The sequence below is a fragment of the Dendrobates tinctorius genome, unplaced genomic scaffold (genome assembly GCF_039654945.1).
Source record: "Dendrobates tinctorius isolate UK_male_01 unplaced genomic scaffold, ASM3965494v1 ptg000070l, whole genome shotgun sequence".
Lineage (NCBI taxonomy): Eukaryota > Metazoa > Chordata > Amphibia > Anura > Dendrobatidae > Dendrobates > Dendrobates tinctorius.
The window spans coordinates 81,277,615-81,302,197 of record NW_027361738.1 but is presented as its reverse complement, the minus strand read 5'-3'; the positions used below and the strand labels follow the sequence as shown (position 1 = coordinate 81,302,197).

The window sequence follows — 24,583 nt, the reverse complement described above, 5'->3', positions numbered from 1 at the left end:
TTGGAGTCTAATTTCCAGTCAAAATTTTATGCAAATATTTTGTGCAAAATATGTGAATTTATTAAATTGATTTCTTTTCTAGTTTTCTGGCATCAAAAAGTTGCAATCCTCACTGTTGTAGGAAGGGTGGCGCAAAAAGCATACACGTCGTGTGACATTTTGATAAAATTTGGAGCAACAGCAAAACGGCCGAAAGCAAAATGGACGTAAAAAAAAAAATTTCTCCCCCTTTATGTACCAATTACAGAAGAAAAATAATAAAAACGTTCAACTGCCTTAAAGAAGGAAGCATCAATGTTCGGAAGATGAACACTACGATCTCAAAGTGAAAACTTGTAGGTTGGTTCATTAGGAATTAAAAAAAAGAAGAGAAAAACCAATAAGAGTAGCCACAAAAACCCTCTCCGGAGAAGAAGAGAAGAAAGTTTCCATATCTTTCTTTTTCTCATGTGCGTTCTCCACTAAAACCCTTCGTCATCTTGGAGGTCTAGATCTTCAACACCAACATCACTTCCCATGCTTATAGCGGAGTTATAAGAGATCCCATCGTGGAGCTGAATTTATACGGAGAGCTCGGTTTCTGTCCATAGCTCCATACACAAACATTTTTTTGGGAGAGCAGGACCCAACTCATCTTCTCCTCTGGCCCTTGAAACCCTGGTTAGATGTTCCTCTCAAGAAGAGGATAGTAGGTATGGGCCAGATGTAGGAGTGTCCAAAGACGGGAACATTTTTTTCAGGGTTCCCTCCTCGGATCTCTGGTGGCTTTCCTTGGATGTTGGCGTAGCATCTAACAGAGGATAGCCAATGACTGTTTTTTTTTGACTCTTTTAGGAGGCCAGGAGTAGATCGATTTGGTAACCTACCTGCCAACATCGTGAGCTTACTGAACACAGCCAAAAGTGTTGGACAAATACAGCAACCAAGTGAAGAGATGTGTAGGAAAACATATTTAATACGAGTAGACATTTACCCAACGTTGTGTGGTGGTTCACACCAAGGATGGGACCTATGATGAATCAAAAGGCATACGTTTTTCCTAATTGTTGGCCGTACACAAGTGGAACGCTGGGGACATCTGGTTTTGTTTCCTTACATAGCACCATATTCACCTGCTCGTGAGGTAACATTGGATTAGCAAAATTGGACCAAAAGCCAACGCTAAGCTGCTCAGTTGCCACCTGGTAAATTGAAGAGTAGGAGGACTTCTACCACCATATTGATGACCATCTCAGATTTCTCCACCTCTCATTAGACAATTGCCCCAGTCTCCAAACCTAGGGCTTAATGTATTCTTTCCCCAAGAGTCTAATGCAGTTTACCTCTACGCAATTTTTCATCCCTGAAGCGGCGGCATAGTGCAAGGGTGTATTCTTCTTGTTGTCAGTGGCATCAAGAGCAGCCCTCTCATATTCCCCGTGGTCAAGCTTTGCCCCTTTCCACTCTAAGATCATCCGCAAACATTCAGATCTTTTGCGATCGTCATCTCCAAGTCTGGGTAGGCGATGATCCAAAGCACCTTCAGAGATCATGAGGTGGAATCCCATACAGAGCAAGTGCATAGAACTTTCGTTGTGGATGTTGCGCTTGTTTGGATTTCCATCCTTCCCAAAGAGAAATGACCTGCAAGAATAAAGAGCAAAGAGCATCTATAACAGTAGAAATGGACCTTGTGCAAAAGAATAATGCATATAATTGGACTTAAAGTTAAAGAACTATCACACCACCACATACTGTACGTGTTTTATCTCCCCCTCAGTGCTGAATGCACAGTTACACTGCTCAGTACTTCTGTATTGTGTCCTCCATGCTACTGCTGCTTCGGATCATGTGTTACGTAAATAAAGGAAAGAAGGAATCCCACAGGTCTGTGTGTGTGGTGTATGGGAGACATCATGGCAGACAGTCTTCACCTACTAGCTGAGAGACAGAATCTTAAAGAAGTCCACCCAAATTAAAGAACACATTTGGTCAACTTTTTAAGTGATTCTGAGCTTTTTTTCCTCCATAAAATTTAACATCCCAGCATCTCGATCAAGAGACAATCCTCCTTTTTGGGTTCCCAATAGACTGGAAACAAAGCCAAATAAGGCCCAACTCCAATGTCCACCTCCTAATAAACATATGCATCTTTGAACATCTACAGGACTTTCCTGGACCATTATGACTTACAACCAGCCACATGGAGATTGTAGTTCCTAGGCGACAGGCCATTTATTCCCCTACATGAGGAAAAAGAAGATGTCTGGAGATCTAATCACTTTTCTCCAATTTTCATCACTGCAGAGACTCATTGTCTGTTGCCTCTGAGCTGGTGGGTAGAGACTAGCTGCTATGATGTTTCCCATACACAGGAGAGCAGGAATCCCTCATGTTTGTTTGCAGGCTCTATAGCGCACACAGACATGAGGGATTCCTTCTCTGTTGTCTGTATGTAGCAAATGTTCAGAAGCAACAGCTGAGGCAGCATGGAGGACATTATACATCACTGAGCATTGTAACTGTGAATCCAGCAGTAAGTTGCAATAAAAAATTAACTAGAAAGTGCTTCACCCCTCCATAAATTGGCTGCAATCTTTGTTGCTTTGACCATGAAGGATTGGAGGCATTTTTTTTAGAGTCAATTATGTGTTCAGAAAGCTGTTAAGGGGGGAAAAGAAGTGGCTCAGAAGTGGAGAACTAAGTATATTTCTTGGAGAAGCTACGTTGCAAAGTTTATTTTAATAGCTTGTTCTATCGATTCATGTAAAGTTTGTTGAAGGGATAGCGAATGTCACAGTGGTAAAAGAAAATAAGTGGAATCTTGCATGCAGCTTTGGATGTGAACGCAGCAGAAAACTCCATTACGGAAAAAGTAAAACAATGGTTTCACGAATGAGCCCGAACAGCAGATAAGGTTTCTTTTATACCCTTCGCTGTAATCCTATACACACACACCAGCAGCCGCCGCTCACATCATTAGTCTTGCGCTAAGGCGACTCTTACAAAGTTTGGTGGAAGACTAAATCCATTAGCATATCAATGGCCAAAACAAGAAGAATTACGAAGTTTTGCTTCTAGGTTTAATCTCAGAGTCCTCAGTCTTTCAATGTCGTCTTTTGTGCTTTTGCCTAGCGACTAAGGGAATTTAACCCGAATCCGAAAAAAATGACTGCTTTGGACTAAATATCCAAGACTAGGAATGAAGAGGAAACCGGCATTCAGAGAAGAACGTCGCTGCGAAGACTGGCTGCCAATCAAACTGCTTGCAATAGTAGATGTTGGGCGCCCATCGTTCCTAGACTCTAAACCAGAAACTGTACCTTCATGGGCAACAACCATATACTCCAATCTCAGGGCCTTACTGGGAAGCTGAGATACTGGGGCCTGTTTGATGGGAGTCAACTGAGGCTGTCGGGTGCCTAAGACAACTGCCCAAATCACAGATGGAAACCGTGACTTGGACTTTAAAGAGCTTTGCATTCTGAGGACCCAACCAGAAAGCTCCTCATATCTCAGCTTCCTGGAGCCCAATATGTATTAAAAACATATAAAGTAGACATCATGACTTTTTCTATGATATTTGATATATTTCTACCCTGAATGGATCCTCATCGGGTGAGGATTCAGAGATCTGGGCGTAACGGGTTCATAAGGAACTTAAATTCGAGTTCTCAATGCCAGTCAGCTGCATCAAAAGCCAACGCAATATTGTATTGTATGTGGCTTCTAGAGAAAGGAGACCAACAAAATAGAGGTTAGAAAGCTGAAAAGAGCCCACGGAACGGAAATCAATTTCCCATAAATGGAAGGCCGTAGGTCTATAGAAGGGTTAGGAAATCTATTAATTCATTGACCCAAGGGAATAGAGTAAGGGAATAAGAGGTTTATAGAAATATTAAAAAAACAGGGGTAAGGGAAGTGGATACAACTGTATCGAGTACGGATAATGCTGGTGATTATTAACAATGCATCAGCACAGACAACACTGGATACAACTGTACCATTGCCCCGGATGAGACCAGGAATAAACAGGATAACTGCCTCTGAATAGAACAAGAGGGTGCTATTCACTTACAGCAAAAATAAAAAAAAAAGTATTGAAAACAGCAAGGAATTAAAACAAATTATACCTGAAAAGTTGCAGAACGTCACTGCATTCAAGAGGGGTTTTTTTTTTGTTTGTTTTTTTTTTACAAATCCTCAAGTCTCTTTCAAAATGTTCACTTGAGACAGGTTTCACTTTATATTAGAGATTTCCCATCAGGCAGCTGAAATCACGGACTAAAAAAAGCACTTATTTGTTACCCTTAAGTCACATTGCTGATCTTAATGAATCTTTTGCTCCGTCTCTTCAATTCCCAAAGCTGTATCGTGCCAACGTAGGGACACGCTTCCAGCCGCTCAGTAACGCTGATGTTCACATACTGAGGATCACTTTTATTCTGAGATATCATTTAAATATTTATCTAATTTTTGAACAGTTTCAATGCATCTTACATGAGAAATGGAGGAAAAACGCAAATTACTCTGAATTAAAAATAATACCTATAATACTGCTCCTATATACAAGAATATAACTACGGTACTATAATACTGCCTCTATGTACAAGAATATAACTACTATAATACTGCTCCTATGTACAAGAATATAACTACTATAATACTGCTTCCTATGTACAAGAATATAACAACTATAATACTGCTCCTATGTACAAGAATATAACTACTATAATACTGCTCCGATGTACAAGAATATAACTACTATAATACTGCTCCTATGTACAAGAATATACTGTAACTACTATAATACTGCTCCTATGTACAAGAATATAACTACTATAATACTGCCCCTATGTACAAGAATATAACTACTATAATACTGCTCCTATGTACAAGAATATAAGAATATAACTACTATAATACTGCTCCTATGTACAAGAATATAACTACTATAATACTGCCCCTATGTACAAGAATATAACTACTATAATACTGCTCCTATGTACAAGAATATAAGAATATAACTACTATAATACTGCTCCGATGTACAAGAATATAACTACTATAATACTGCTCCTATGTACAAGAATATAACTACTATAATACTGCTCCTATGTACAAGAATATAACTACTATAATACTGCCCCTATGTACAAGAATATAACTACTATAATACTGCCCCTATGTACAAGAATATAACTACTATAATACTGCCCCTATGTACAAGAATATAACTACTATAATACTGCTCCTATGTACAAGAATATAACTACTATAATACTGCCCCCTATGTATAAGAATATAACTACTATAATACTGCTCCTATGTACAAGAATATAACTACTATAATACTGCCCCTATGTACAGGAATATAACTACTATAATACTGCTCCTATGTACAAGAATATAACTACTATAATACTGCCCCTATGTACAAGAATATAACTACTATAATACTGCCCCTATGTACAGGAATATAACTATTATTATTTATTCAATGGCGCTTTACATGTGAGGAGGGGTATACATACTGTAATACATACAAGTACAGTAATCTTAAACAATACAAGTCACGACTGGTACAGGATGAGAGAGGACCCTGCCCACGAGGGCTCACAATCTACAACGGGATGGGTGAGGATACAGTAGGCGAGGGTAGAGCTGGTCATACAGCGGTTTGGTGGATCGGTGGTTACTGCAAGTTATAGGCTTGTCGGAAGAGGTGGGTCTTCAGGCTCTTTTTGAAGGTTTCCATGGTAGGCGAGAGTCTGATATGTTGTGGTAGAGAGTTCCAGAGTAGGGGTGATACGCGGGAGAAATCTTGTATGCGATTGTGGGAAGAGGAGATAAGAGGGGAGTACAGGAGATCTTGTGAGGATCGGAGGTTTCGTGTAGGTAAGTACCGGGAGACTAGGTCACAGATGTATGGAGGACTCAGGTTGTGGATGGCTTTGTATGTCATGGTTAAGGTTTTGAACTGGAGTCTTTGGGTAATGGGGAGCCAGTGCAGGGATTGACAGAGGGAAGAGGCCGGGGAATAGCGGGGGGACAGGTGGATTAGTCGGGCAGCAGAGTTAAGAATAGATTGGAGGGATGCGAGAGTGTTAGAGGGGAGGCCACAGAGCAGGAGGTTGCAGTAGTCAAGGCGGGAGATGATGAGGGCATGGATTAGGGTTTTTGCAGATTCTTGGTTGAGGAATGTACGGATCCGTGACATATTTTTGAGTTGAAGTCGGCAGGAAGAGGAAAGGGCTTGGATATGTGGTTTGAAAGTTTGATCAGGGTCAAGGATAACCCCGAGGCAGCAAGCTTGTGGGACTGGAGAGAGTGGGCAGCCATTTACTTTAATGGATAGGTCCGTTGGGGGGGGGGGGGGGGGGTCACGTGAGATGGGCGAAAGATGATTAATATTGTCCATATTAAGTTTTAGAAATCTAGCGGAGAAGAAGGATGAAATAGTAGACAGACATTGAGGGACTCTGTTCAGTAGGGAGGTGATATCTGGTCCAGAGATGTAGATCTGTGTGTCATCAGCATAGAGATGATACTGAAAGCAGTGAGATTCTATGAGCTGTCCGAGGCTGAAGGTGTAAACGGAGAAGAGCAGGGGCCCTAGGACTGAACCTTGCGGGACTTCGATGGATAGGGGGCGCGGTGAGGAGGTGGTGTGTGAGTGGGAGACGCTGAATGTCCGGTCTGTTAGGTATGACGCAATCCAAGATAGGGCCAAGTCTGTGATACCAAGAGATGAGAGGGTCTGTAGTAATAGGGAATGGTCCACTGTGTCAAAGGCATAGGACAGGTCCAGGAGGAGGAGGACAGAGTAGTGTCGCTTGGCCTTGGTGGCTAGTAGGTCATTGGTGACCTTAATTAGGGCAGTTTCAGTGGAGTGGTGTGGCCGGAAGCCGGATTGCAAGTGGTCAAGGAGGGAGCAAGAAGAGAGGTGGGAGGATAGTTCAAGATGGACGTGTTGTTCCAGTAGTTTTGAGGCATAGGGGAGAAGTGATATAGGGCGATAGCTAGATACAGAGGATGGGTCAAGAGAGGGCTTTTTGGAGGATAGGTGTGATTGAGGCATGTTTAAAGCTTGAGGGGAAAACACCAGTTGTTAGTGATAGGTTGAAGAGATGGGTTAGGGTTGGGATGAAGACTGTGGTGAGGTTTGGGATGAAGTGGGATGGGATCGGGTCAAGTGCACAGGTAGTGAGATGTGATCTTGAGAGTAGAGTGGAGAGTTGATCTTCTGTAATGGTGGAGAAGTTGGTTTTGGGGGAGGAGGGCAGACTACTATAGTTCTGCTCCTATGTACAAGAATATAACTACTATAATACTGTCCCTATGTACAAGCATATAACTACTATAATACTTCCCCTATGTACAAGAATATAACTACTATAGTTCTGCTCTTATGTACAAGAATATAACTACTATAATGCTGCCTCCTATGTACAAGAATATAACTACTATAATACTGCTCCTATGTACAAGAATATAACTACTATAATACTGCCCCTATGTACAAGAATATAACTACTATAATGCTGCCTCCTATGTACAAGAATATAACTACTATAATACTGCTCCTATGTACAAGAATATAACTACTATAATACTGCCCCTATGTGCAAGAATATAACTACTATAATACTGCCCCTATGTGCAAGAATATAACTACTATAATACTGCCCCTATGTACAAGAATATAACTACTATAATACTGCCCCCTAAGTACAAGAATATAACTACTATAATACTGCTCCTATGTACAAGAATATAACTACTATAATACTGCCCCCTATGTACAAGAATATAACTACTATAATACTGCTCCTATGTACAAGAATATAACTACTATAATACTGCTCCTATGTACAAGAATATAACTACTATAATACTTTCCCTATGTACAAGAATATAACTACTATAATACTGCCCCCTATGTACAAGAATATAACTACTATAATACTGCTCCTATATATAAGAATATAACTACTATAATACTGCCCCTATGTACAAGAATATAACTACTATAATACTGCCCCTATGTACAAGAATATAACTACTATAATACTGCCCCTATGTACAAGAATATAACTACTATAGTTCTGCTCCTATGTACAAGAATATAACTACTATAATACTGCTCCTATGTACAAGAATATAACTACTATAATACTGCCCCTATGTACAAGAATATAACTACTATAATACTGCCCCCTATGTACAAGAATATAACTACTATAATACTGCCCCCTATGTACAAGAATATAACTACTATAATACTGCCCCCTATGTACAAGAATATAACTACTATAATACTGCCCCTATGTACAAGAATATAACTACTATAATACTGCCCCTATGTACAAGAATATAACTACTATAATACTGCCCCTATGTGCAAGAATATAACTACTATAATACTGCCCCTATGTACAAGAATATAACTACTATAATACTGCCCCCTATGTACAAGAATATAACTACTATAATACTGCTCCGATGTACAAGAATATAACTACTATAATACTGCCCCTATGTACAAGAATATAACTACTATAATACTGCCCCTATGTACAAGAATATAACTACTATAGTACTGCTCCTATGTGCAAGAATATAACTACTATAATACTGCCCCCTATGTACAAGAATATAACTACTATAATACTGCCCCTATGTGCAAGAATATAACTACTATAATACTGCCCCATGTACAAGAATATAACTACTATAATACTGCCCCTATGTACAAGAATATAACTACTATAATACTGCTCCTATGTACAAGAATATAACTACTATAATACTGCTCCGATGTACAAGAATATAACTACTATAATACTGCCCCTATGTACAAGAATATAACTACTACGGTATAATACTGCTCCTATATATAAGAATATAACTACTATAATACTGCTCCTATATATAAGAATATAACTACTGTAATACTGCCCCTATGTACAAGAATATAACTACTATAATACTGCTCCTATGTACAAGAATATATCTACTATAATACTGCCCCTATGGACAAGAATATAACTACTATAATACTGCCCCTATGTACAAGAATATAACTACTATAATACTGCCCCTATGTACAAAAATATTACTACGATAATACTGGCTTATCTATAACAGTAAGGTTGTTCTATATTTGGCTGTTATTTTCCGTTCTGCACTGAAGCATGAATCCAGTAATATAATATAATAATACGATGGTGAAGTACAAAGGACATTTCATCACGAGGTCTTAAAAACACAAGTCGAGTGAATCCACTTGGTAAACAAGGTGCAGGTACGAGCAGGTCTGCTACGCCAGTAATGTACAACGTGGATGTTTTACAAGGAGCCGGTGACAGATAAATTTTTACTTTGTCATCGGCTCTGACCATCTGCCAAATTGTAACAGAACGTACCAACCATTAGTGCACACAACAACTCGTGTGGTCTGTGTTATTGCAGAGCAACCTTATTCGCTTCAGTAAACCTGCTATACCACACACAACCTGTTGACCAGTGTGGCTCCATTTTTTTTTTTTTTTTGAAGAGTGAGTTAATTTTTGAAAATGTATGCAAACCCTTTAAAAAAAAAAAAATAAAAAAAAAAAAAAGGTATCCATGCAACAATACAGTGGCAGGTAAAAGTTTGGGCAACTCTGGTCAAAATTACTGTTATTGTGAGCAGTTAAGCAAGTTGAAGATGAAATGATCTCCAAAAAGGCTCAAGTTAAAGATGACACATTTCCTTTGTATTTTCGGCAAGAAACAAAAGTGTATAATATATATATATATATATATATATTTTTTTTTTTCTTTCTTTTAAACTATTTCACTATCATTGTTAGGCAAGGCCAGGTGATGCAAATGTACCCATTTTACAAAAACCCAGCCTCCTCTGACTTTGTACCAAAAATCATCAGCCGTGGCTTCTAAGCAGCTACCTAGCACTTTGAAAATGAGAATGTTGGAGTCCCACGAAGCAGAAGAAGGCTATAAGAAGACAGAAAAGCGTTTTCAAGTTGCCCTTTCCTCAGTTCAAAATGTAATTAAGAAATGGCAGTTACCAGGAACAGTGGAGGTCAAGATAAGGTCATGAAGACCAAGAAACATTTCAGTGCGCTGTTCACATGATTGCTAGAGAGGCAAATCAGAACCCCCCAGCTTGACTGCAAAAGACCTTCAGAAAGATTTAGCAGACTCTGGAGTTGTGGTACATTGTTCTACTGTTAGAGACGTCTGCACAAACATGGCCTGCAAGGAAGAGTCATGAGAAGAAGACCTCCTCTGTGTCCTCTCCATAAAATTTAGCAAGTATGCTAAAGAACATCTACACTGACGCATTTTGGAAACAAGTCCTGTGGACCGATGAGGGAAAAATAGAACTCTTTGGACACAATGATCAAAGAGTGTGTGGAGAAAAAAGGGCACATAATTTCAGGAAAAGAACATCTCACCTACCATTAAGCATGGGGGTGGATCAATCATGCTTTGGGGTTGTGCTGCAATCAATGGCACTGTGAACATTTCACGGGTAGAGGGAAGAATGGGTTCAATGAAATTACAACAAATTCATGGTGCAAACATAACACCATCTGTAAAAAAGCTGAAGGAGAAAAGAGGATGGCTTCTACAAATGGATAATGATCCTAAACACACATCAAAATCCATAATAGATGACCTCAAAAGGCACAAGCTGACCGTCTTACAATGCCCCTCACTGTCCTCTGATCTGAATATCATTGAGGCTAGACCTCAGAATAGCAGAGGATGCAAGACGACCCGGAATCTCACAGAACTGGAGGAATTCTCCAAGGAAGAATGGATGAAAATCCATCAAACAAACTCGTCTGGCTACAAAAAGCATTTACAAGCTGTGATACTTTCAAAAAGGGGCGCTACTCGGTACTAACCATGCAGGGTGCCCCAACTTTTGCATCATCTCATTTTTCTTTTGGTTATTTTTAAAATGTAAAAAATAAAAAAAATGTGTATTTTTTTTGCCTAAAATACAAAGGAAATGTGTCATCATTAACATCAGCCCATTTAGAGATCACTTCATCTTCAACTTACTTAACTGTTCACAATAAATGTAATTTTGACCAGGGGGGTCCAAACTTTTACATGCCACTGTATACATTACGGATGAATGGGATAGGTGATAAAATGTATGACTGGTGGCGGACCAAAGGCTGGGCCCCTATTAGTCTAGAGAGCAGGGGTCTCATTGACCGGTGTGAATGAAGGGGTAGTGCGACCATTAGACTGAAGGCGATCGCAGTTCCGAAACGCTGCTGCTCTGTGACCCCCATTTCCATGATCGGCGGTGGTCCGATCGTAGTGACAGGGGAGATGCCGCTGGTGGGATAACCCCTTTAAAATCGGCTAGTGTCCTAAATAATAGTCTTCTAATTACAGAGAGAGGAGCATTGAGTTCTGTGAGATTAATGAATAATGGAAACATAGCGAACACAGATTACACTGTACAGAGGAATGCGGGAGTCAGCGATCAGGTGATCGGAGGTTTACAAGGCAGTCATTTACAAAGGCCTCCTAGCCCAGGCGATCATTTTTTGCATAAATGTATAAATGGCAAAAATAAATCCCTCCTAAGAACCTGTATACACATAGTACAATAGGTAATACTGCCCCATCAGATGCTGCAGATCCTATGCAGGCCGTTTTCTCAGGTCAACATGTCTACAGCTCCTGTCCAGGTGACCGCCATACATCCACACGTTGTGATCACTGGAGGTTCTACACATCAGCTTGCCCCTCCTGAGATGGGAAATACAACTGTATGTGGGGAGACTGATTGTGCAGCATGGAAACACAGGGGAGATCTGTGCTGCTGAAAGGTAAAGCAAAGGTAAACTCCGTCACAATCTTCCTTTCCACTATATCCTCCTCTAGCAGATTAACTCTTCACTATCAGCTACGTCATCCTCCAGCAGATCAACCCTTTTAAAGCAGCGACATCCTTCTCTAGCAGATTAACCCTTTACAAGCACCCATGTCCTCCTCTAGCAGATCAACCTTTTACAAGAAACTACGTTGTCCTTTAGTAGATTACCCCTTTACAAGCAGATACGTCCTCCTCTAGCAGATTAGCCCTTTACAAGCAGCTACATTCTTCTCTAGTAAATCAACCCTTTACAAGCAGCCATGTCCTCCTCTAGCAGATTAACCCTTTACAAGCAGCTGTATCGTTTTCCTTAACCTGGTTTGTCTAATACAAAGGGATATTTTACTACATGGCTGATAAATAACAATATTGTATCACTAGCTGAAGAGCCCGGCGTTGCTCGGGCATAGTAACTAACTGTGGTGAGTTATAACAAATAACGGCGGCAGTTAAGGGGCTTTATTCCTACTGCTGCTCCTTCATTTTACACAGCCTCCTCCTGCACCTCATGCTCCTCCTTTATACACAGCATTTTTCTGCAGCTCAGCACAGTGGCAGGCAGTGTTACCAGGAAGACAGCGCCGATTTTTTCCCTCTCTTCCCTGCCTGGACTCTCGGTAGATGCGAGATCCTGGGCAGCTAAAGGACCTGTGATGATGTCACGACCAGGTGACCACGTGCTTGGGAGGATGAGTCAGATGCAGGGCTGTGACGGTGCTGGAGTAGAAGTGTCAGCTTGCGTCACAAAGCAGGGTCTTTTATCACATCAGAGGGGGAAGTATAGTAACCCTGTATACATGGGATCAGAGGGTCCCTGCAGCAGAGCTTTGTCGGGTGTCCTTGGACCAGGGGCTCTTTCCCTGTGGCTATGCTGAGTGGGCGGGGCTTGATACACACACACACACACACTCTCAGCTTTATATACAGTATATAAATAAAACTAAATTTCAGGCTCGTGACAGGAGGTGAAGAAAAATTTTGCCCAATTTTCATTCACTGCTTATCGGGATGCACTAATTTAAAGGGAACCTGTCACCAGGTTTGGCTAATATAAGATGTGGCCACTGTCTTTCAGAGCTTATCTACAGCATTCTATAATGCTGTAGATAAGACCCCGATCTGACCTGAAAGATAAGAAAAATAACTTACTATACTCACCTGTGGAGTGGTCCAGTATGATGTCTGACACAGGTCCGGATCCAGCGCCTCCCATTTTCTTGCAACGGCACCCTCCTGCTTGCTTCCCTGCTCCCCGACATCGCGCTTCTGTGCAGGCGTACTTCTTTGTCCTGTTGAGGGCAGAGCAAAGTACTGCAGTGCGCAGGCGCCGGGAAAGGTCAGAGAGGCCCAGCACCCGCGCATTGCAGTACTTTGTTCTGCCCTCAACAGAGCCAGAGAAGTACGCCTGCACAGGAGCGTGATGCCGGGGAGCCATGACGCAAGCAGGAGGGCGGCATCACAAGAAAATGGGAGGCGCCGGACCCAGACCTGCGACACCCATTGGACCGGACCAGACCGCCCCCCTCCCCCGGGTGTGTATAATAAAACTTAGTTTTCGTCTCTTTCAGGTCAGATCGGGGACTTATCTACAGCATTCTAGAATACTGTAGATAAGCCCTGAAAGGCGGTGGCCGCAGCTTATAACGGCAAAAACTGGTGACAGGTTCCCTTTAACAAGTTTGCGATTCTCATTTGAAGTGTTGAAAACAATAGACAAATCAACTCACATCATGTTCCACGGAAGACAAAATCCTTTCAGACCTGAGCACAAGGCACTGGTTTGTGGTTTGACTTTCACATGATGCATAAAATCTGCAATCCCAGCAAAGCTGAAATGGAGGAAATCATTTGATTTTCTAATGACAGACATTATATTGGAGGAGAGTCATACTTTCATCTACGGTCACTGAGTAGGTTTTTCTTAATAATCAATAGGTTTTATTTGTAGGTATTCTAAAGTTTACAGTTATCCTCCACCCATTGGCTACTGCATAACTGCCCGATCGCTGGAAGTGCAACCACTGGGGATCGCACCGATCCACTGAATGGAGCGGAGGTGCATTCTCTCACGGGGGTGCCAAAGATCAGTTGAACGCAGCGCTCCGCCATCTCCGGAGGTACCGTTAAGAACAAATGGCGTGGAATGCGCATGATCAACCTCCTCTTCATTCAGCCGGTGATCTTCAGTCCCCAGTTTACAGGATCGGTGGGGGTCCCATCAGTCGAGCTCCCAGCAATTGGGAACTTATCCTACATCCCATGGATAAGGGATACCTTTCAAACTTGAGAATACCCCTTTAAGTCTGTCCCAAAAACAAGGAAAACATGCTCTCAGAGGAATTGTGCCAGGAAAACAAACTTGCACAAATATGAAAAAAATACTTTCTTAAAAGGGAAAGAAGTCTGACCTGGCCAGAAGTCCCGGGGAGGCGGCACAGGCAAGAGCAGGCCCTGCTGACGTGGAGGCGGCACAGGCCAGAGCAGGCCCCGCTGACGTGGAGGCGGCACAGGCCAGAGCAGGCCCCGCTGACGTGGAGGCGGCACAGGCAAGAGCAGGCCCCGCTGACGTGGAGGCGGCACAGGCAAGAGCAGGCCCCGCTGACGTGGAGGCTGCACAGGCCAGAGCAGGCCCCGCTGACGAGGAGGCGGCACAGGCCCCGCTGACGAGGAGGAGGCACAGGCCAGAGCAGGCCCCGCTGACGAGGAGGCGGCACAGGCCAGAGCAGGCCCCGCTGACGAGGAGGCGGCACAGGCCAGAGCAGGCCCTGCTGACGTGGAGGCGGCACAGGCACCACATGATCCACCAAAGTGATGGAAGGTGGCAATGCCTGAGCATGCCTATTGACAGATAGATGGCACCGCCTGTATATACCTTGCTGACGGGGAGGTGGCACCACCTGTATACACCTCGTTGACGGGGAGGTGGCACCACCTGCATACACCTCGTTGACGGGGAGGTGGCACCACCTGCACATACCTCGTTGACGGGGAGGTGGCACCACCTGCACATACCTCGTTGACGGGGAGGTGGCACCACCTGCACATACCTCGTTGACGGGGAGGTGGCACCACCTGCATATACCTCGTTGACGGGGAGGTGGCACCACCTGTATATACCTCGTTGACGGGAAGGTGGCACCACCTGCACATACCTCGTTGACGGGGAGGTGGCACCACCTGCACATACCTCGTTGACGGGGAGGTGGCACCACCTGTATATACCTCGTTGACGGGGAGGTGGCACCACCTGCACATACCTCGTTGACGGGGAGGTGGCACCACCTGCACATACCTCGTTGACGGGGAGGTGGCACCTTCCCTACATAATTTTTATTATATTTCATTTCTGTAATTTGGTAAGAGATTCTGGGTAACAGAAAGCCATGAACATAGGAAAAAAGTATAAATTTGGGGCTGGATAACGCTGGGTGCACCTTCTTTTAGAAATAGAAGGGGGGGGGCAGTGTGGCTCCCATATCACAGAGTACATGCTCTCTATCTTTGGCTGTCTGAGAATGAGTCCATCAGGGCGATCCTCCCGTACCTGCACATTCAAGGGCTGCTAATCACTCTGCAAGAAGAGAAGCAGAAGCCTTATAATTAAATAAGCAAAGGATATAATTATAGGAGCAGGAAGCCGATGCTCCCGATGTAATAAGGAACTAACGAGCCCCCGGGAATCAAATCACTGGATGTGATTACATGGGAGCAGAGCGGCCGGGAAGGGCAAGAGTTCACCACAACACAAGATCAGCAAAGCCATTTATCCATCTCAGATGATTTGTTGTAGACAGTTTGGAACGTACTAGTTATACACTGGCAGCCTGTAATTGCTGGTGTGCGGGCCTTTAACATTTAAAGGGGTTGTCTAACATCAGAAAAACCGTGCTAATTTGCTCTCTAAATGCAAAGCTACAAAATCTTCTAAATAGTCTTAATATCGAACCGAGTGATCTGTAACGTTATACAAAATTCCAGCAGAACATTTGCTTCTAATGGCTCAGTCTGCTCAACCCCCTCCCTTCTTTCAGTGTTAGGGATAGCAGCAGATGGTTGCACCCAATGTCCACAAAGTGAAGAGGGGAGAGAGCATATACAGTTTCAGGGAGGGCAGATAAAACATGGTATAGATAGGGAAGTAAGCATGTGAAGAAGAAAAGTGCAGGATAGAAGATGAGCTCATATGAGCTAATGAAGACAGCAGCGACCTGGATAAACACACATCTCACATCCAGCCTATATTACTGTGAGTGACACTCCCACAAGAGAAAAATCTGAAAGTTGGATCAGGGTGCAGATTAACAGTCCTCCTCTAGCAGACTACTCCAAGAAACTATGACTTCCTCTAGCAGGCATATGTCATAAATTGCTTCAAAAAGTTGCAAATGTTTTGCGCAACTTGTGGCGTTTTCAAGCCACATCTTGTCGAATTCATGACATATCATGGCGCTCCTTAGGCCAGAAATTAGTCCAGTCAGGGCTAACAATAAGTTGGTTTATTTCTAGGCATCATTTCTTCCCTTGGTAAACTATATAGCCAGACAATTTTCACCATCTACAGTACTTGCATGTATACTCTTATAAAGCGTACTGATTGACAGAGCATAGCACAAGTGCACGACCCTCTGCAGCTCCCGTAGTGCCAGACAGCAGCATATTGTCATACTATGTAAATGTATGTCTACCGGCCCCCACCACCGACTGAAGACCCTCATGTCCGCCATGCTACATACGCAAATACTAAAAATATTTATCCTATGTGGTGAACGTAAAATGGGGAGGGGGCTGTAAATAACACTGCCAGAGAAAATGGAATTAAAAAAAAATTATATATATATATATATATATATATATATATATATATACACATATACATACATACATACATACACACACATACATATATCCATCCAAATGTTATGGGTCCAAAAACTGTGCCATTGATCGTCTGGATATCACTATACGCCGCCCGTCTTTACACCTCATAGAAAGCCTTGTATCTAACAGATGGGAGGAGGCGGCAGCAGCCCCTGGTACCAGACCATCATTATGTGCTGCAGATTCGCAAAAAGCATCTTTTTTTTTTTCTTCCATTTTTGGAAATTGGCCATGGATATAAAAAGATCATGTTAGATTTTTAAACCGGTATTTTTATAGCTTCATGCATCAGATCTACTAATAGAGCAGATTTATAGAGAAGAAAGTGATGGAAACGGACTCCGTCTGTGAATCAATAAACTGGTTACTGACGCTTCTGTGGGAGATCATAAAGCCTGCATACACGGACTGACGAGAGACGGACTGACGGACGAGAGACGGACTGACGGACGAGAGACGGACGGGAGACGGACGAGAGACGGACGGGAGACGGACGAGAGACGGACGGGAGACGGACGAGAGACGGACGGGAGACGGACGAGAGACGGACGGGAGACGGACGGGAGACGGACGGGAGACGGACGGGAGACGGACGAGAGACGGACGGGAGACGGACGAGAGACGGACGGGAGACGGACGAGAGACGGACGGGAGACGGACGAGAGACGGACGGGAGACGGACGGGAGACGGACGGGAGACGGACGGGAGACGGACGGGAGACGGACGGGAGACGGACGGGAGACGGACGGGAGACGGACGGGAGACGGACGGGAGACGGACGGGAGACGGACGGGAGACGGACGAGAGACGGACGGGAGACGGACGAGAGACGGACGGGAGACGGACGAGAGACGGACGGGAGACGGACGAGAGACGGACGGGAGACGGACGGGAGACGGACGAGAGACGGACGGGAGACGGACGAGAGACGGACGGGAGACGGACGGGAGACGGACGGGAGACGGACGGGAGACGGACGGGAGACGGACGGGAGACGGACCGGAGACGGACCGACGGACGGGAGACGGACCGACGGACGGGAGACGGACCGACGGACGGGAGACGGACCGACGGACGGGAGACGGACCGACGGACGGGAGACGGACCGACGGACGGGAGACGGACCGACGGACGGGAGACGGACCGACGGACGGGAGACGGACCGACGGACGGGAGACGGACCGACGGACGGGAGACGGACCGACGGACGGGAGACGGACCGACGGACGGGAGACGGACCGACGGACGGGAGACGGACCGACGGACGGGAGACGGACCGACGGACGGGAGACGGACCGACGGACGGGAGACGGACGGGAGACGGACGAGAGACGGACGGGAGACGGACGAGAGACGGACGGGAGACGGACGAGAGACGGACGGGAGACGGACGAGAGACGGACGGGAGACGGACGAGAGACGGACGGGAGACGGACGAGAGACGGACGGGAGACGGACGAGAGACGGACGGGAGACGGACGAGAGACGGACGGGAGACGGACGAGAGACGGACGGGAGACGGACGAGAGACGGACGGGAGACGGACGAGAGACGGACGGGAGACGGACGGGAGACGGACGGGAGACGGACCGGAGACGGACCGGAGACGGACCGGAGACGGACCGGAGACGGACCGGAGACGGACCGGAGACGGACCGGAGACGGACCGGAGACGGACCGGAGACGGACCGGAGACGGACCGACGGACGGGAGACGGACCGACGGACGGGAGACGGACCGACGGACGGGAGACGGACCGACGGACGGGAGACGGACCGACGGACGGGAGACGGACCGACGGACGGGAGACGGACCGACGGACGGGAGACGGACCGACGGACGGGAGACGGACCGACGGACGGGAGACGGACCGACGGACGGGAGACGGACCGACGGACGGGAGACGGACGAGAGACGGACGGGAGACGGACGAGAGACGGACGGGAGACGGACGAGAGACGGACGAGAGACGGACGAGAGACGGACGAGAGACGGACGGGAGACGGACGAGAGACGGACGGGAGACGGACGAGAGACGGACGAGAGACGGACGGGAGACGGACGAGAGACGGACGGGAGACGGACGGGAGACGGACGGGAGACGGACGGGAGACGGACGAGAGACGGACGGGAGACGGACGAGAGACGGACGGGAGACGGACGAGAGACGGACGGGAGACGGACGAGAGACGGACGGGAGACGGACGAGAGACGGACGGGAGACGGACGAGAGACGGACGGGAGACGGACGAGAGACGGACGGGAGACGGACGAGAGACGGACGGGAGACGGACGAGAGACGGACGGGAGACGGACGAGAGACGGACGGGAGACGGACGAGAGACGGACGGGAGACGGACGAGAGACGGACGGGAGACGGACGGGAGACGGACGAGAGACGGACGGGAGACGGACGGGAGACGGACGGGAGACGGACCGGAGACGGACCGACGGACGGGAGACGGACCGACGGACGGGAGACGGACCGACGGACGGGAGACGGACCGACGGACGGGAGACGGACCGACGGACGGGAGACGGACCGACGGACGGGAGACGGACCGACGGACGGGAGACGGACCGACGGACGGGAGACGGACCGACGGACGGGAGACGGACTGACGAGAGACGGACTGACGAGAGACGGACTGACTGACGAGAGACGGACTGACTGACGAGAGACGGACTGACGAGAGACGGACTGACGAGAGACGGACTGACGAGAGACGGACTGACGAGAGACGGACTGACGAGAGACGGACTGACGAGAGACGGACTGACGAGAGACGGACTGACGAGAGACGGACTGACGAGAGACGGACTGACGAGAGACGGACTGACGAGAGACGGACTGACGAGAGACGGACTGACGAGAGACGGACTGACGAGAGACGGACTGACGAGAGACGGACTGACGAGAGACGGACTGACGAGAGACGGACGGACGAGAGACGGACGGACAGACGAGAGACGGACGGACAAGAGACGGATGGATGAAAGAAGGATGGATGGATTCACTTGAAACTTCACATCTAATTTAGGAGACTCTTGGAAGTTCCATCACAGGGAAAAAAGTGCAATTTAGAGCTACAGAAAAGGTATGGAAACGACGCTGCCATAGCAGTCTCAGTCATGAATAGCTCAGACAGAAATATCCCTTTAGGCCCATGGTGGTTTTCATCCTTTGCGTGTAAATAAATGAAAAGCCCATTTATCCAGCAGCCAACGGGAGCGAACCAACAAGTGGTCTGACTCCACAGGGAACAAACAGGCGGTGGCGCCCAGATTAAAGAAAAGTACCACTTTCATCCTTGACATTTCTAAAGCTTCAGGTCGCTTATGGCTTAATGTTTCTTGCGAGCTATAAGAAGATATTCTCTTCTCTGCGCGACTCTTCCTTTTAGATATAGAAGTGTGGTCATTTTATTTGGGGGGTAAGGGGGGATACAGCTAAAATTTTCTTTGCAGCAGAAAAAGCCACACCTTGAAAAAAAATAATATAAAAAAAATAACGAAGGTTTTGGGGTGAGGCAAGAACCCCCGAGTCTGGCAGCACCGTATCAATACACCCTTACCAACCATGCTGCACACAGAAAATTATATGCACGCATTTCTGGGAAAGCCGGTTTACAAGCCTTATATAATTATAGGATCAGAGCTTTATAGGGCGACACATATCGTTAATAAACCCCAGCACGTTAGTCACTATCCACTTCAAATCACAAGGATGGGCTTTCAGCATATGGAAAAACTATGTATGAAAGCTGCATCACAGCCGCGACTTCAGCGCCAATCCAGCAAGCAAGCGCCACTCCTGACAACCAGCCCCCTTCATCAAATACCAACAAAGAGGGGAAGGGATGGAATGAACATGGAGGTCGAGATTCCAGGCTGTTATTTTCCTGGGCGATTTTTCCTTTCTGTTCTTCTTCCAAGAAACTACCTTTTTTTTTTTTTTTTTTTTTTTTTAGAATATATGTATATCATTTTTCCATCCCCATAGTCGTATGAAGATTTGTTGTTTCTTTACTCTTTAAAGCAGGGTTCCCCAACTCCAGTCCTCAAGGTCCACCAACAGGTCATGTTTTCAGGATTTCCTTAGTATTGCTCAGGTGATAATTGCTTCACCTGTAGAATACAAAGGAAATCCTGAAAACATGACCTGTTGGTGGACCTTGAGGACTGGAGTTGGGGAACCCTGCTTTAAAGTACTGTTACAACACAGGTGACACCTGCCTGCCTCCGCTCCTGAGCCAGCTGCACCCACACCAGACACAGGATATACTGTAATAGCACATCCTATGTCATGAACAGGTTAAAATATTTTACACTTGCAAAATAACTGTGTCTCAGAACAATTTGCTACACACCTGTCCTGTGTCTGGGCTCTGCACCCTTCATCCCAGTCTATAACACTTTCTTGTGCTCCACAAGGAGCTTGCAAATAGCCCAGCATGCTCTCCTGCAGTCATCTGCCGGGGCCTATATAAGGCCTCCCAAGACACACACCTGTATCCTGGTGTTAAGTATCTTAGTCTGTGCACCACAACCTGTTTGTGGTTTCCTTTTCCTCTACTACCTGTCTGAGGTCTGTGGGATGTCTCCTGTCTGCGACTTCCAGCTTTTCTGCTACTTATTCCCGGTCTCCCAAGGCCTCTGATCCACTATCTCTGCTACCTCGCTGTAGTCTCCAGGATGTCTCCTGTCTGCCTGAGGCTTCCAGTACCTCTATTATCTGTCTGCGGTCTCTTGGACGTCTCCTGTCTGCCTGTAGCTACCAGTACCCTTGCTACCAGTCTGCGGTCTCCATGACGTCTCCAGTATGCCTGCGGCTTCCAGTTCCTCTTTTACCTGTTCCCAGTCTTTCCTCTGCTACCTGTCTGGGATCTCTCAGAGGTCTCCGATCTGCTTGTGGCTTCCAGTACCTCCAATACCTGTCTGTGATCTCCCGTACATGTCCTGTCTGTGGCTTCCAGAACCTCCAATACCTGTCTGTGATCTCCCACACATGTCCTGTGTGTGGCTTCCAGTGCCTCTGCTACCCGTTTGTGGCTTCCAGTACCTACCCGTTTCCCGCGTCCTTCATCTGCCTGCTGCACCAACACCCATGTGCCAACTGGACCTTGGGTTTCGAAGATCCACCTCACCTAGTGAGCCTTAATTCCTCTAAGTGATAACATTTTGACCAGCTGAAGCCACCACTAGAGGGAGTACAAAACAGGTAGTACATTTTTGAGCTCCCTCAAGTGGTGGGCCAGATTGGCTTAACGTTTGTGTAGGTTGTGAGACAGCGATCGGTGTTATTTGCGAGGGTCGCTATGTGTCCCCCAGAATGCACTCAGAAGTGTATGGAGGCCGCGGGAGTGTACTGCAGTCACAGGAGTAGCTGTAATTGCAATGCAGAATAAAAGTAAGTGTAGTCTTGGTCAAGCTATTTGTCCAGGGCAGATTTAAGAAAAAACGGCCACGGGCTTTTATTTTTTAAACGGACTACAGGAAGGTAGCGGGGAGGTCCGTTTCCTCCCCCGGCCGGGTTTTCCTATGTGGCCTATGGCCACAAGTTGAGTGTTAAAACCCCTGCAGCAGAGAGTTGGGGTCTGCCAGTTTAGAGTTTGCAACTTGCGGAGCAGTTGGCTCTGCAGAAGCTCAGCCTGTGTGAGTTAACACAGAGCCAGCAGAGCGGAACCCCTGGCACCCGCAGCATGATACGGTGGTGCTGTCACCCTCGGCAACCTGACTCCCACGGACTGTTGTGTTTCCTGGCTGCGATCCGGAGGATACCGTATGTTGTACACTCTAAGTGTGGACATTAAACAAGTTTGCTGTGAACTTTTCCTGTGGTCACTGTCTGTCACACTGAACCAACCCTGCTGCACTACAAGGTGTATGGTGAGCTGAATACACAAAAATTGCATGAGATTAGTAATCAAGGCTAGATAACATTCTTTTTTCTTTTACTTTAGATGCAATAAGTTGTAAAGGCCTCTGTAGCGCTGAGGACACTAACCTCATGAGGCGGCTCATCCCATATCGTGCGGCATAATGCAGCGGTGTATTGTGCTGGTAGGGTTCCCCATAGGAGGTATTGGGATCCAGGGAATCTTTCAGCTGTGGGTTACTCTCGTAGATTTGATAGGCCAAGTTCTCGTCTCCGTTGATCAACGCTTTGCGGAACTTGGTAGTGGCGTTTCCCATTGTTGGATGGAGACTGGCGCTTCTCTACCCAACGTTCAGCTTCTGGCCAGCTCCATTCGGCGCATAGTGATGGCCCTGGAAAACAGCAAAAAGGTACAAAACTACGTCCATTCGGCGCATAGTGATGGCCCTGGAAAACAGCAAAAAGGTACAAAACTACGACATCAATAAGAAAAAAAACAAACAAAAATGCACAAACCCGTCCCGGAGTTCACACGCAGCTTTATGAAACTTTAACCAACTTCTCAAGTGTAAAATCTCTGCCCGGCCTCACGGGACCATTACGTCACTCAGCAATTTAGACGCGAGGTTCACGGAGGGAGGATCAAAGCCGTGAAATCATCAGATCTGCTGACTCTTATTTCCATTTATGCTAGAAAAAAAAAATAATAATTTTGCAAAAAAAAAAGAATAAAATAAATGAATTCCTCCAACTCCCACCCCAGCCGTTCTCTGTAATGTAAGGGTCACGGATGTAGACGGCACAGGTCATCAGCTTCGAGGACTGTCTGAGATTTTTTTCTTCTTCTTCCTATGTCTGGAAATCTTTATTTTTATCAATTCCCACGTACTCCGGCTTGCGAGCCTCGCAGAAGAGAGCGTCAAGGTCCAGCTCCCTTAATTCAGCCTTTATCAGGTGCATCGGCTTATAGATGGATGATTTATAACGGTTAAATGGGCCGAGAGATCACCGGGACCTCAGAAAAACAGAAGAAAAGCAGGATACATAATAAAGAGCTAAGCGGTCACATACATGGAGAAAGGGAGAAAATGATCAGGGTTATTGGTGCAATGATTAACCAAAAATGCAGCCTATGTGGGCTCAAAAGATCACTTACACCTCCGAAGGAAAGGAGGCAATTACTTTTTACTGTTTGACAAGTAATGGCATTAAAGCATCTTAAAAGGGGATCTGCAATAATCTACATACCCTAGAGAGGGAAAAGTATTGGCAGGCACGTTAATCATTTAATTTAGGTTTCTCATTCAGCCCCGCTGCCCCTCTGATGTATTACATCCGGATCCCGTTGCCCCCACAATGTATGACATGCGGACCCCGTTACCCCCCACAATGTGTGACATCCAGACCCCGTTGCCTTCCCCACAATGTACGACATCAGGACCCCGTTGCCTCCCCCGGTGTATTGCATCCGGCCCCATTGCCTCCCCCCCTGTGTATTACATCCGGCCCCGTAGCCTCCCCCCTCGGTGTATTACATCCGGCCCCGTAGCCTCCCTCCGATGTACTACATCCGTCCCCGTTGCCTCCCCCCCGGAGTATTACATCTGACCCCGTTGCCTCCCCCGGTGTATTACATCTGGCCCCGGTGTATTACATCTGGCCCCGTTGCCTCCCCCCGATGTATCACATCCATCCTCGTTGCCTCCCCCCCCGGTGTATTACATCTGGCCCCGTTGCCTCCCCCCGGTGTATTACATCTGGCCCCGTTGCCTCCCCCAGTGTATTACATCTGGCCCCGTTGCCTCCCCCAGTGTATTACATCTGGCCCCGTTGCCTCCCCCCGGTGTACTACATCTGGACTTGTTGCCTCCCCCCGTGTACTACATCTGGCCCTGTTGCCTCCCCCCCGGTGTGCTACATCCGGCCCCGTTGC

The 24,583-nt window shown here is 46.4% G+C and overlaps 1 protein-coding gene across 2 annotated transcripts in view; it reads right to left on the bottom strand.

Moving 5' to 3' along the window:
• ANKIB1 (ankyrin repeat and IBR domain containing 1) overlaps nt 1-24,583 on the bottom strand; it is a 77,768-nt gene that overhangs the window by 36,209 nt on the left and 16,976 nt on the right. Inside the window, exons 2-3 of one of the 2 annotated variants that reach the window (XM_073581991.1) lie at nt 22,780-23,068; nt 1,323-1,623 (exon numbers count right to left, since the gene is read on the bottom strand). In XM_073581991.1, coding sequence (XP_073438092.1) covers nt 1,323-1,623; nt 22,780-22,967 — 489 coding nt within the window. In that variant the 5' untranslated portion in view covers nt 22,968-23,068. The remainder of the gene's footprint in view (nt 1-1,322; nt 1,624-22,779; nt 23,069-24,583) is intronic. The other variant, XM_073581990.1, reaches the window with a different exon arrangement.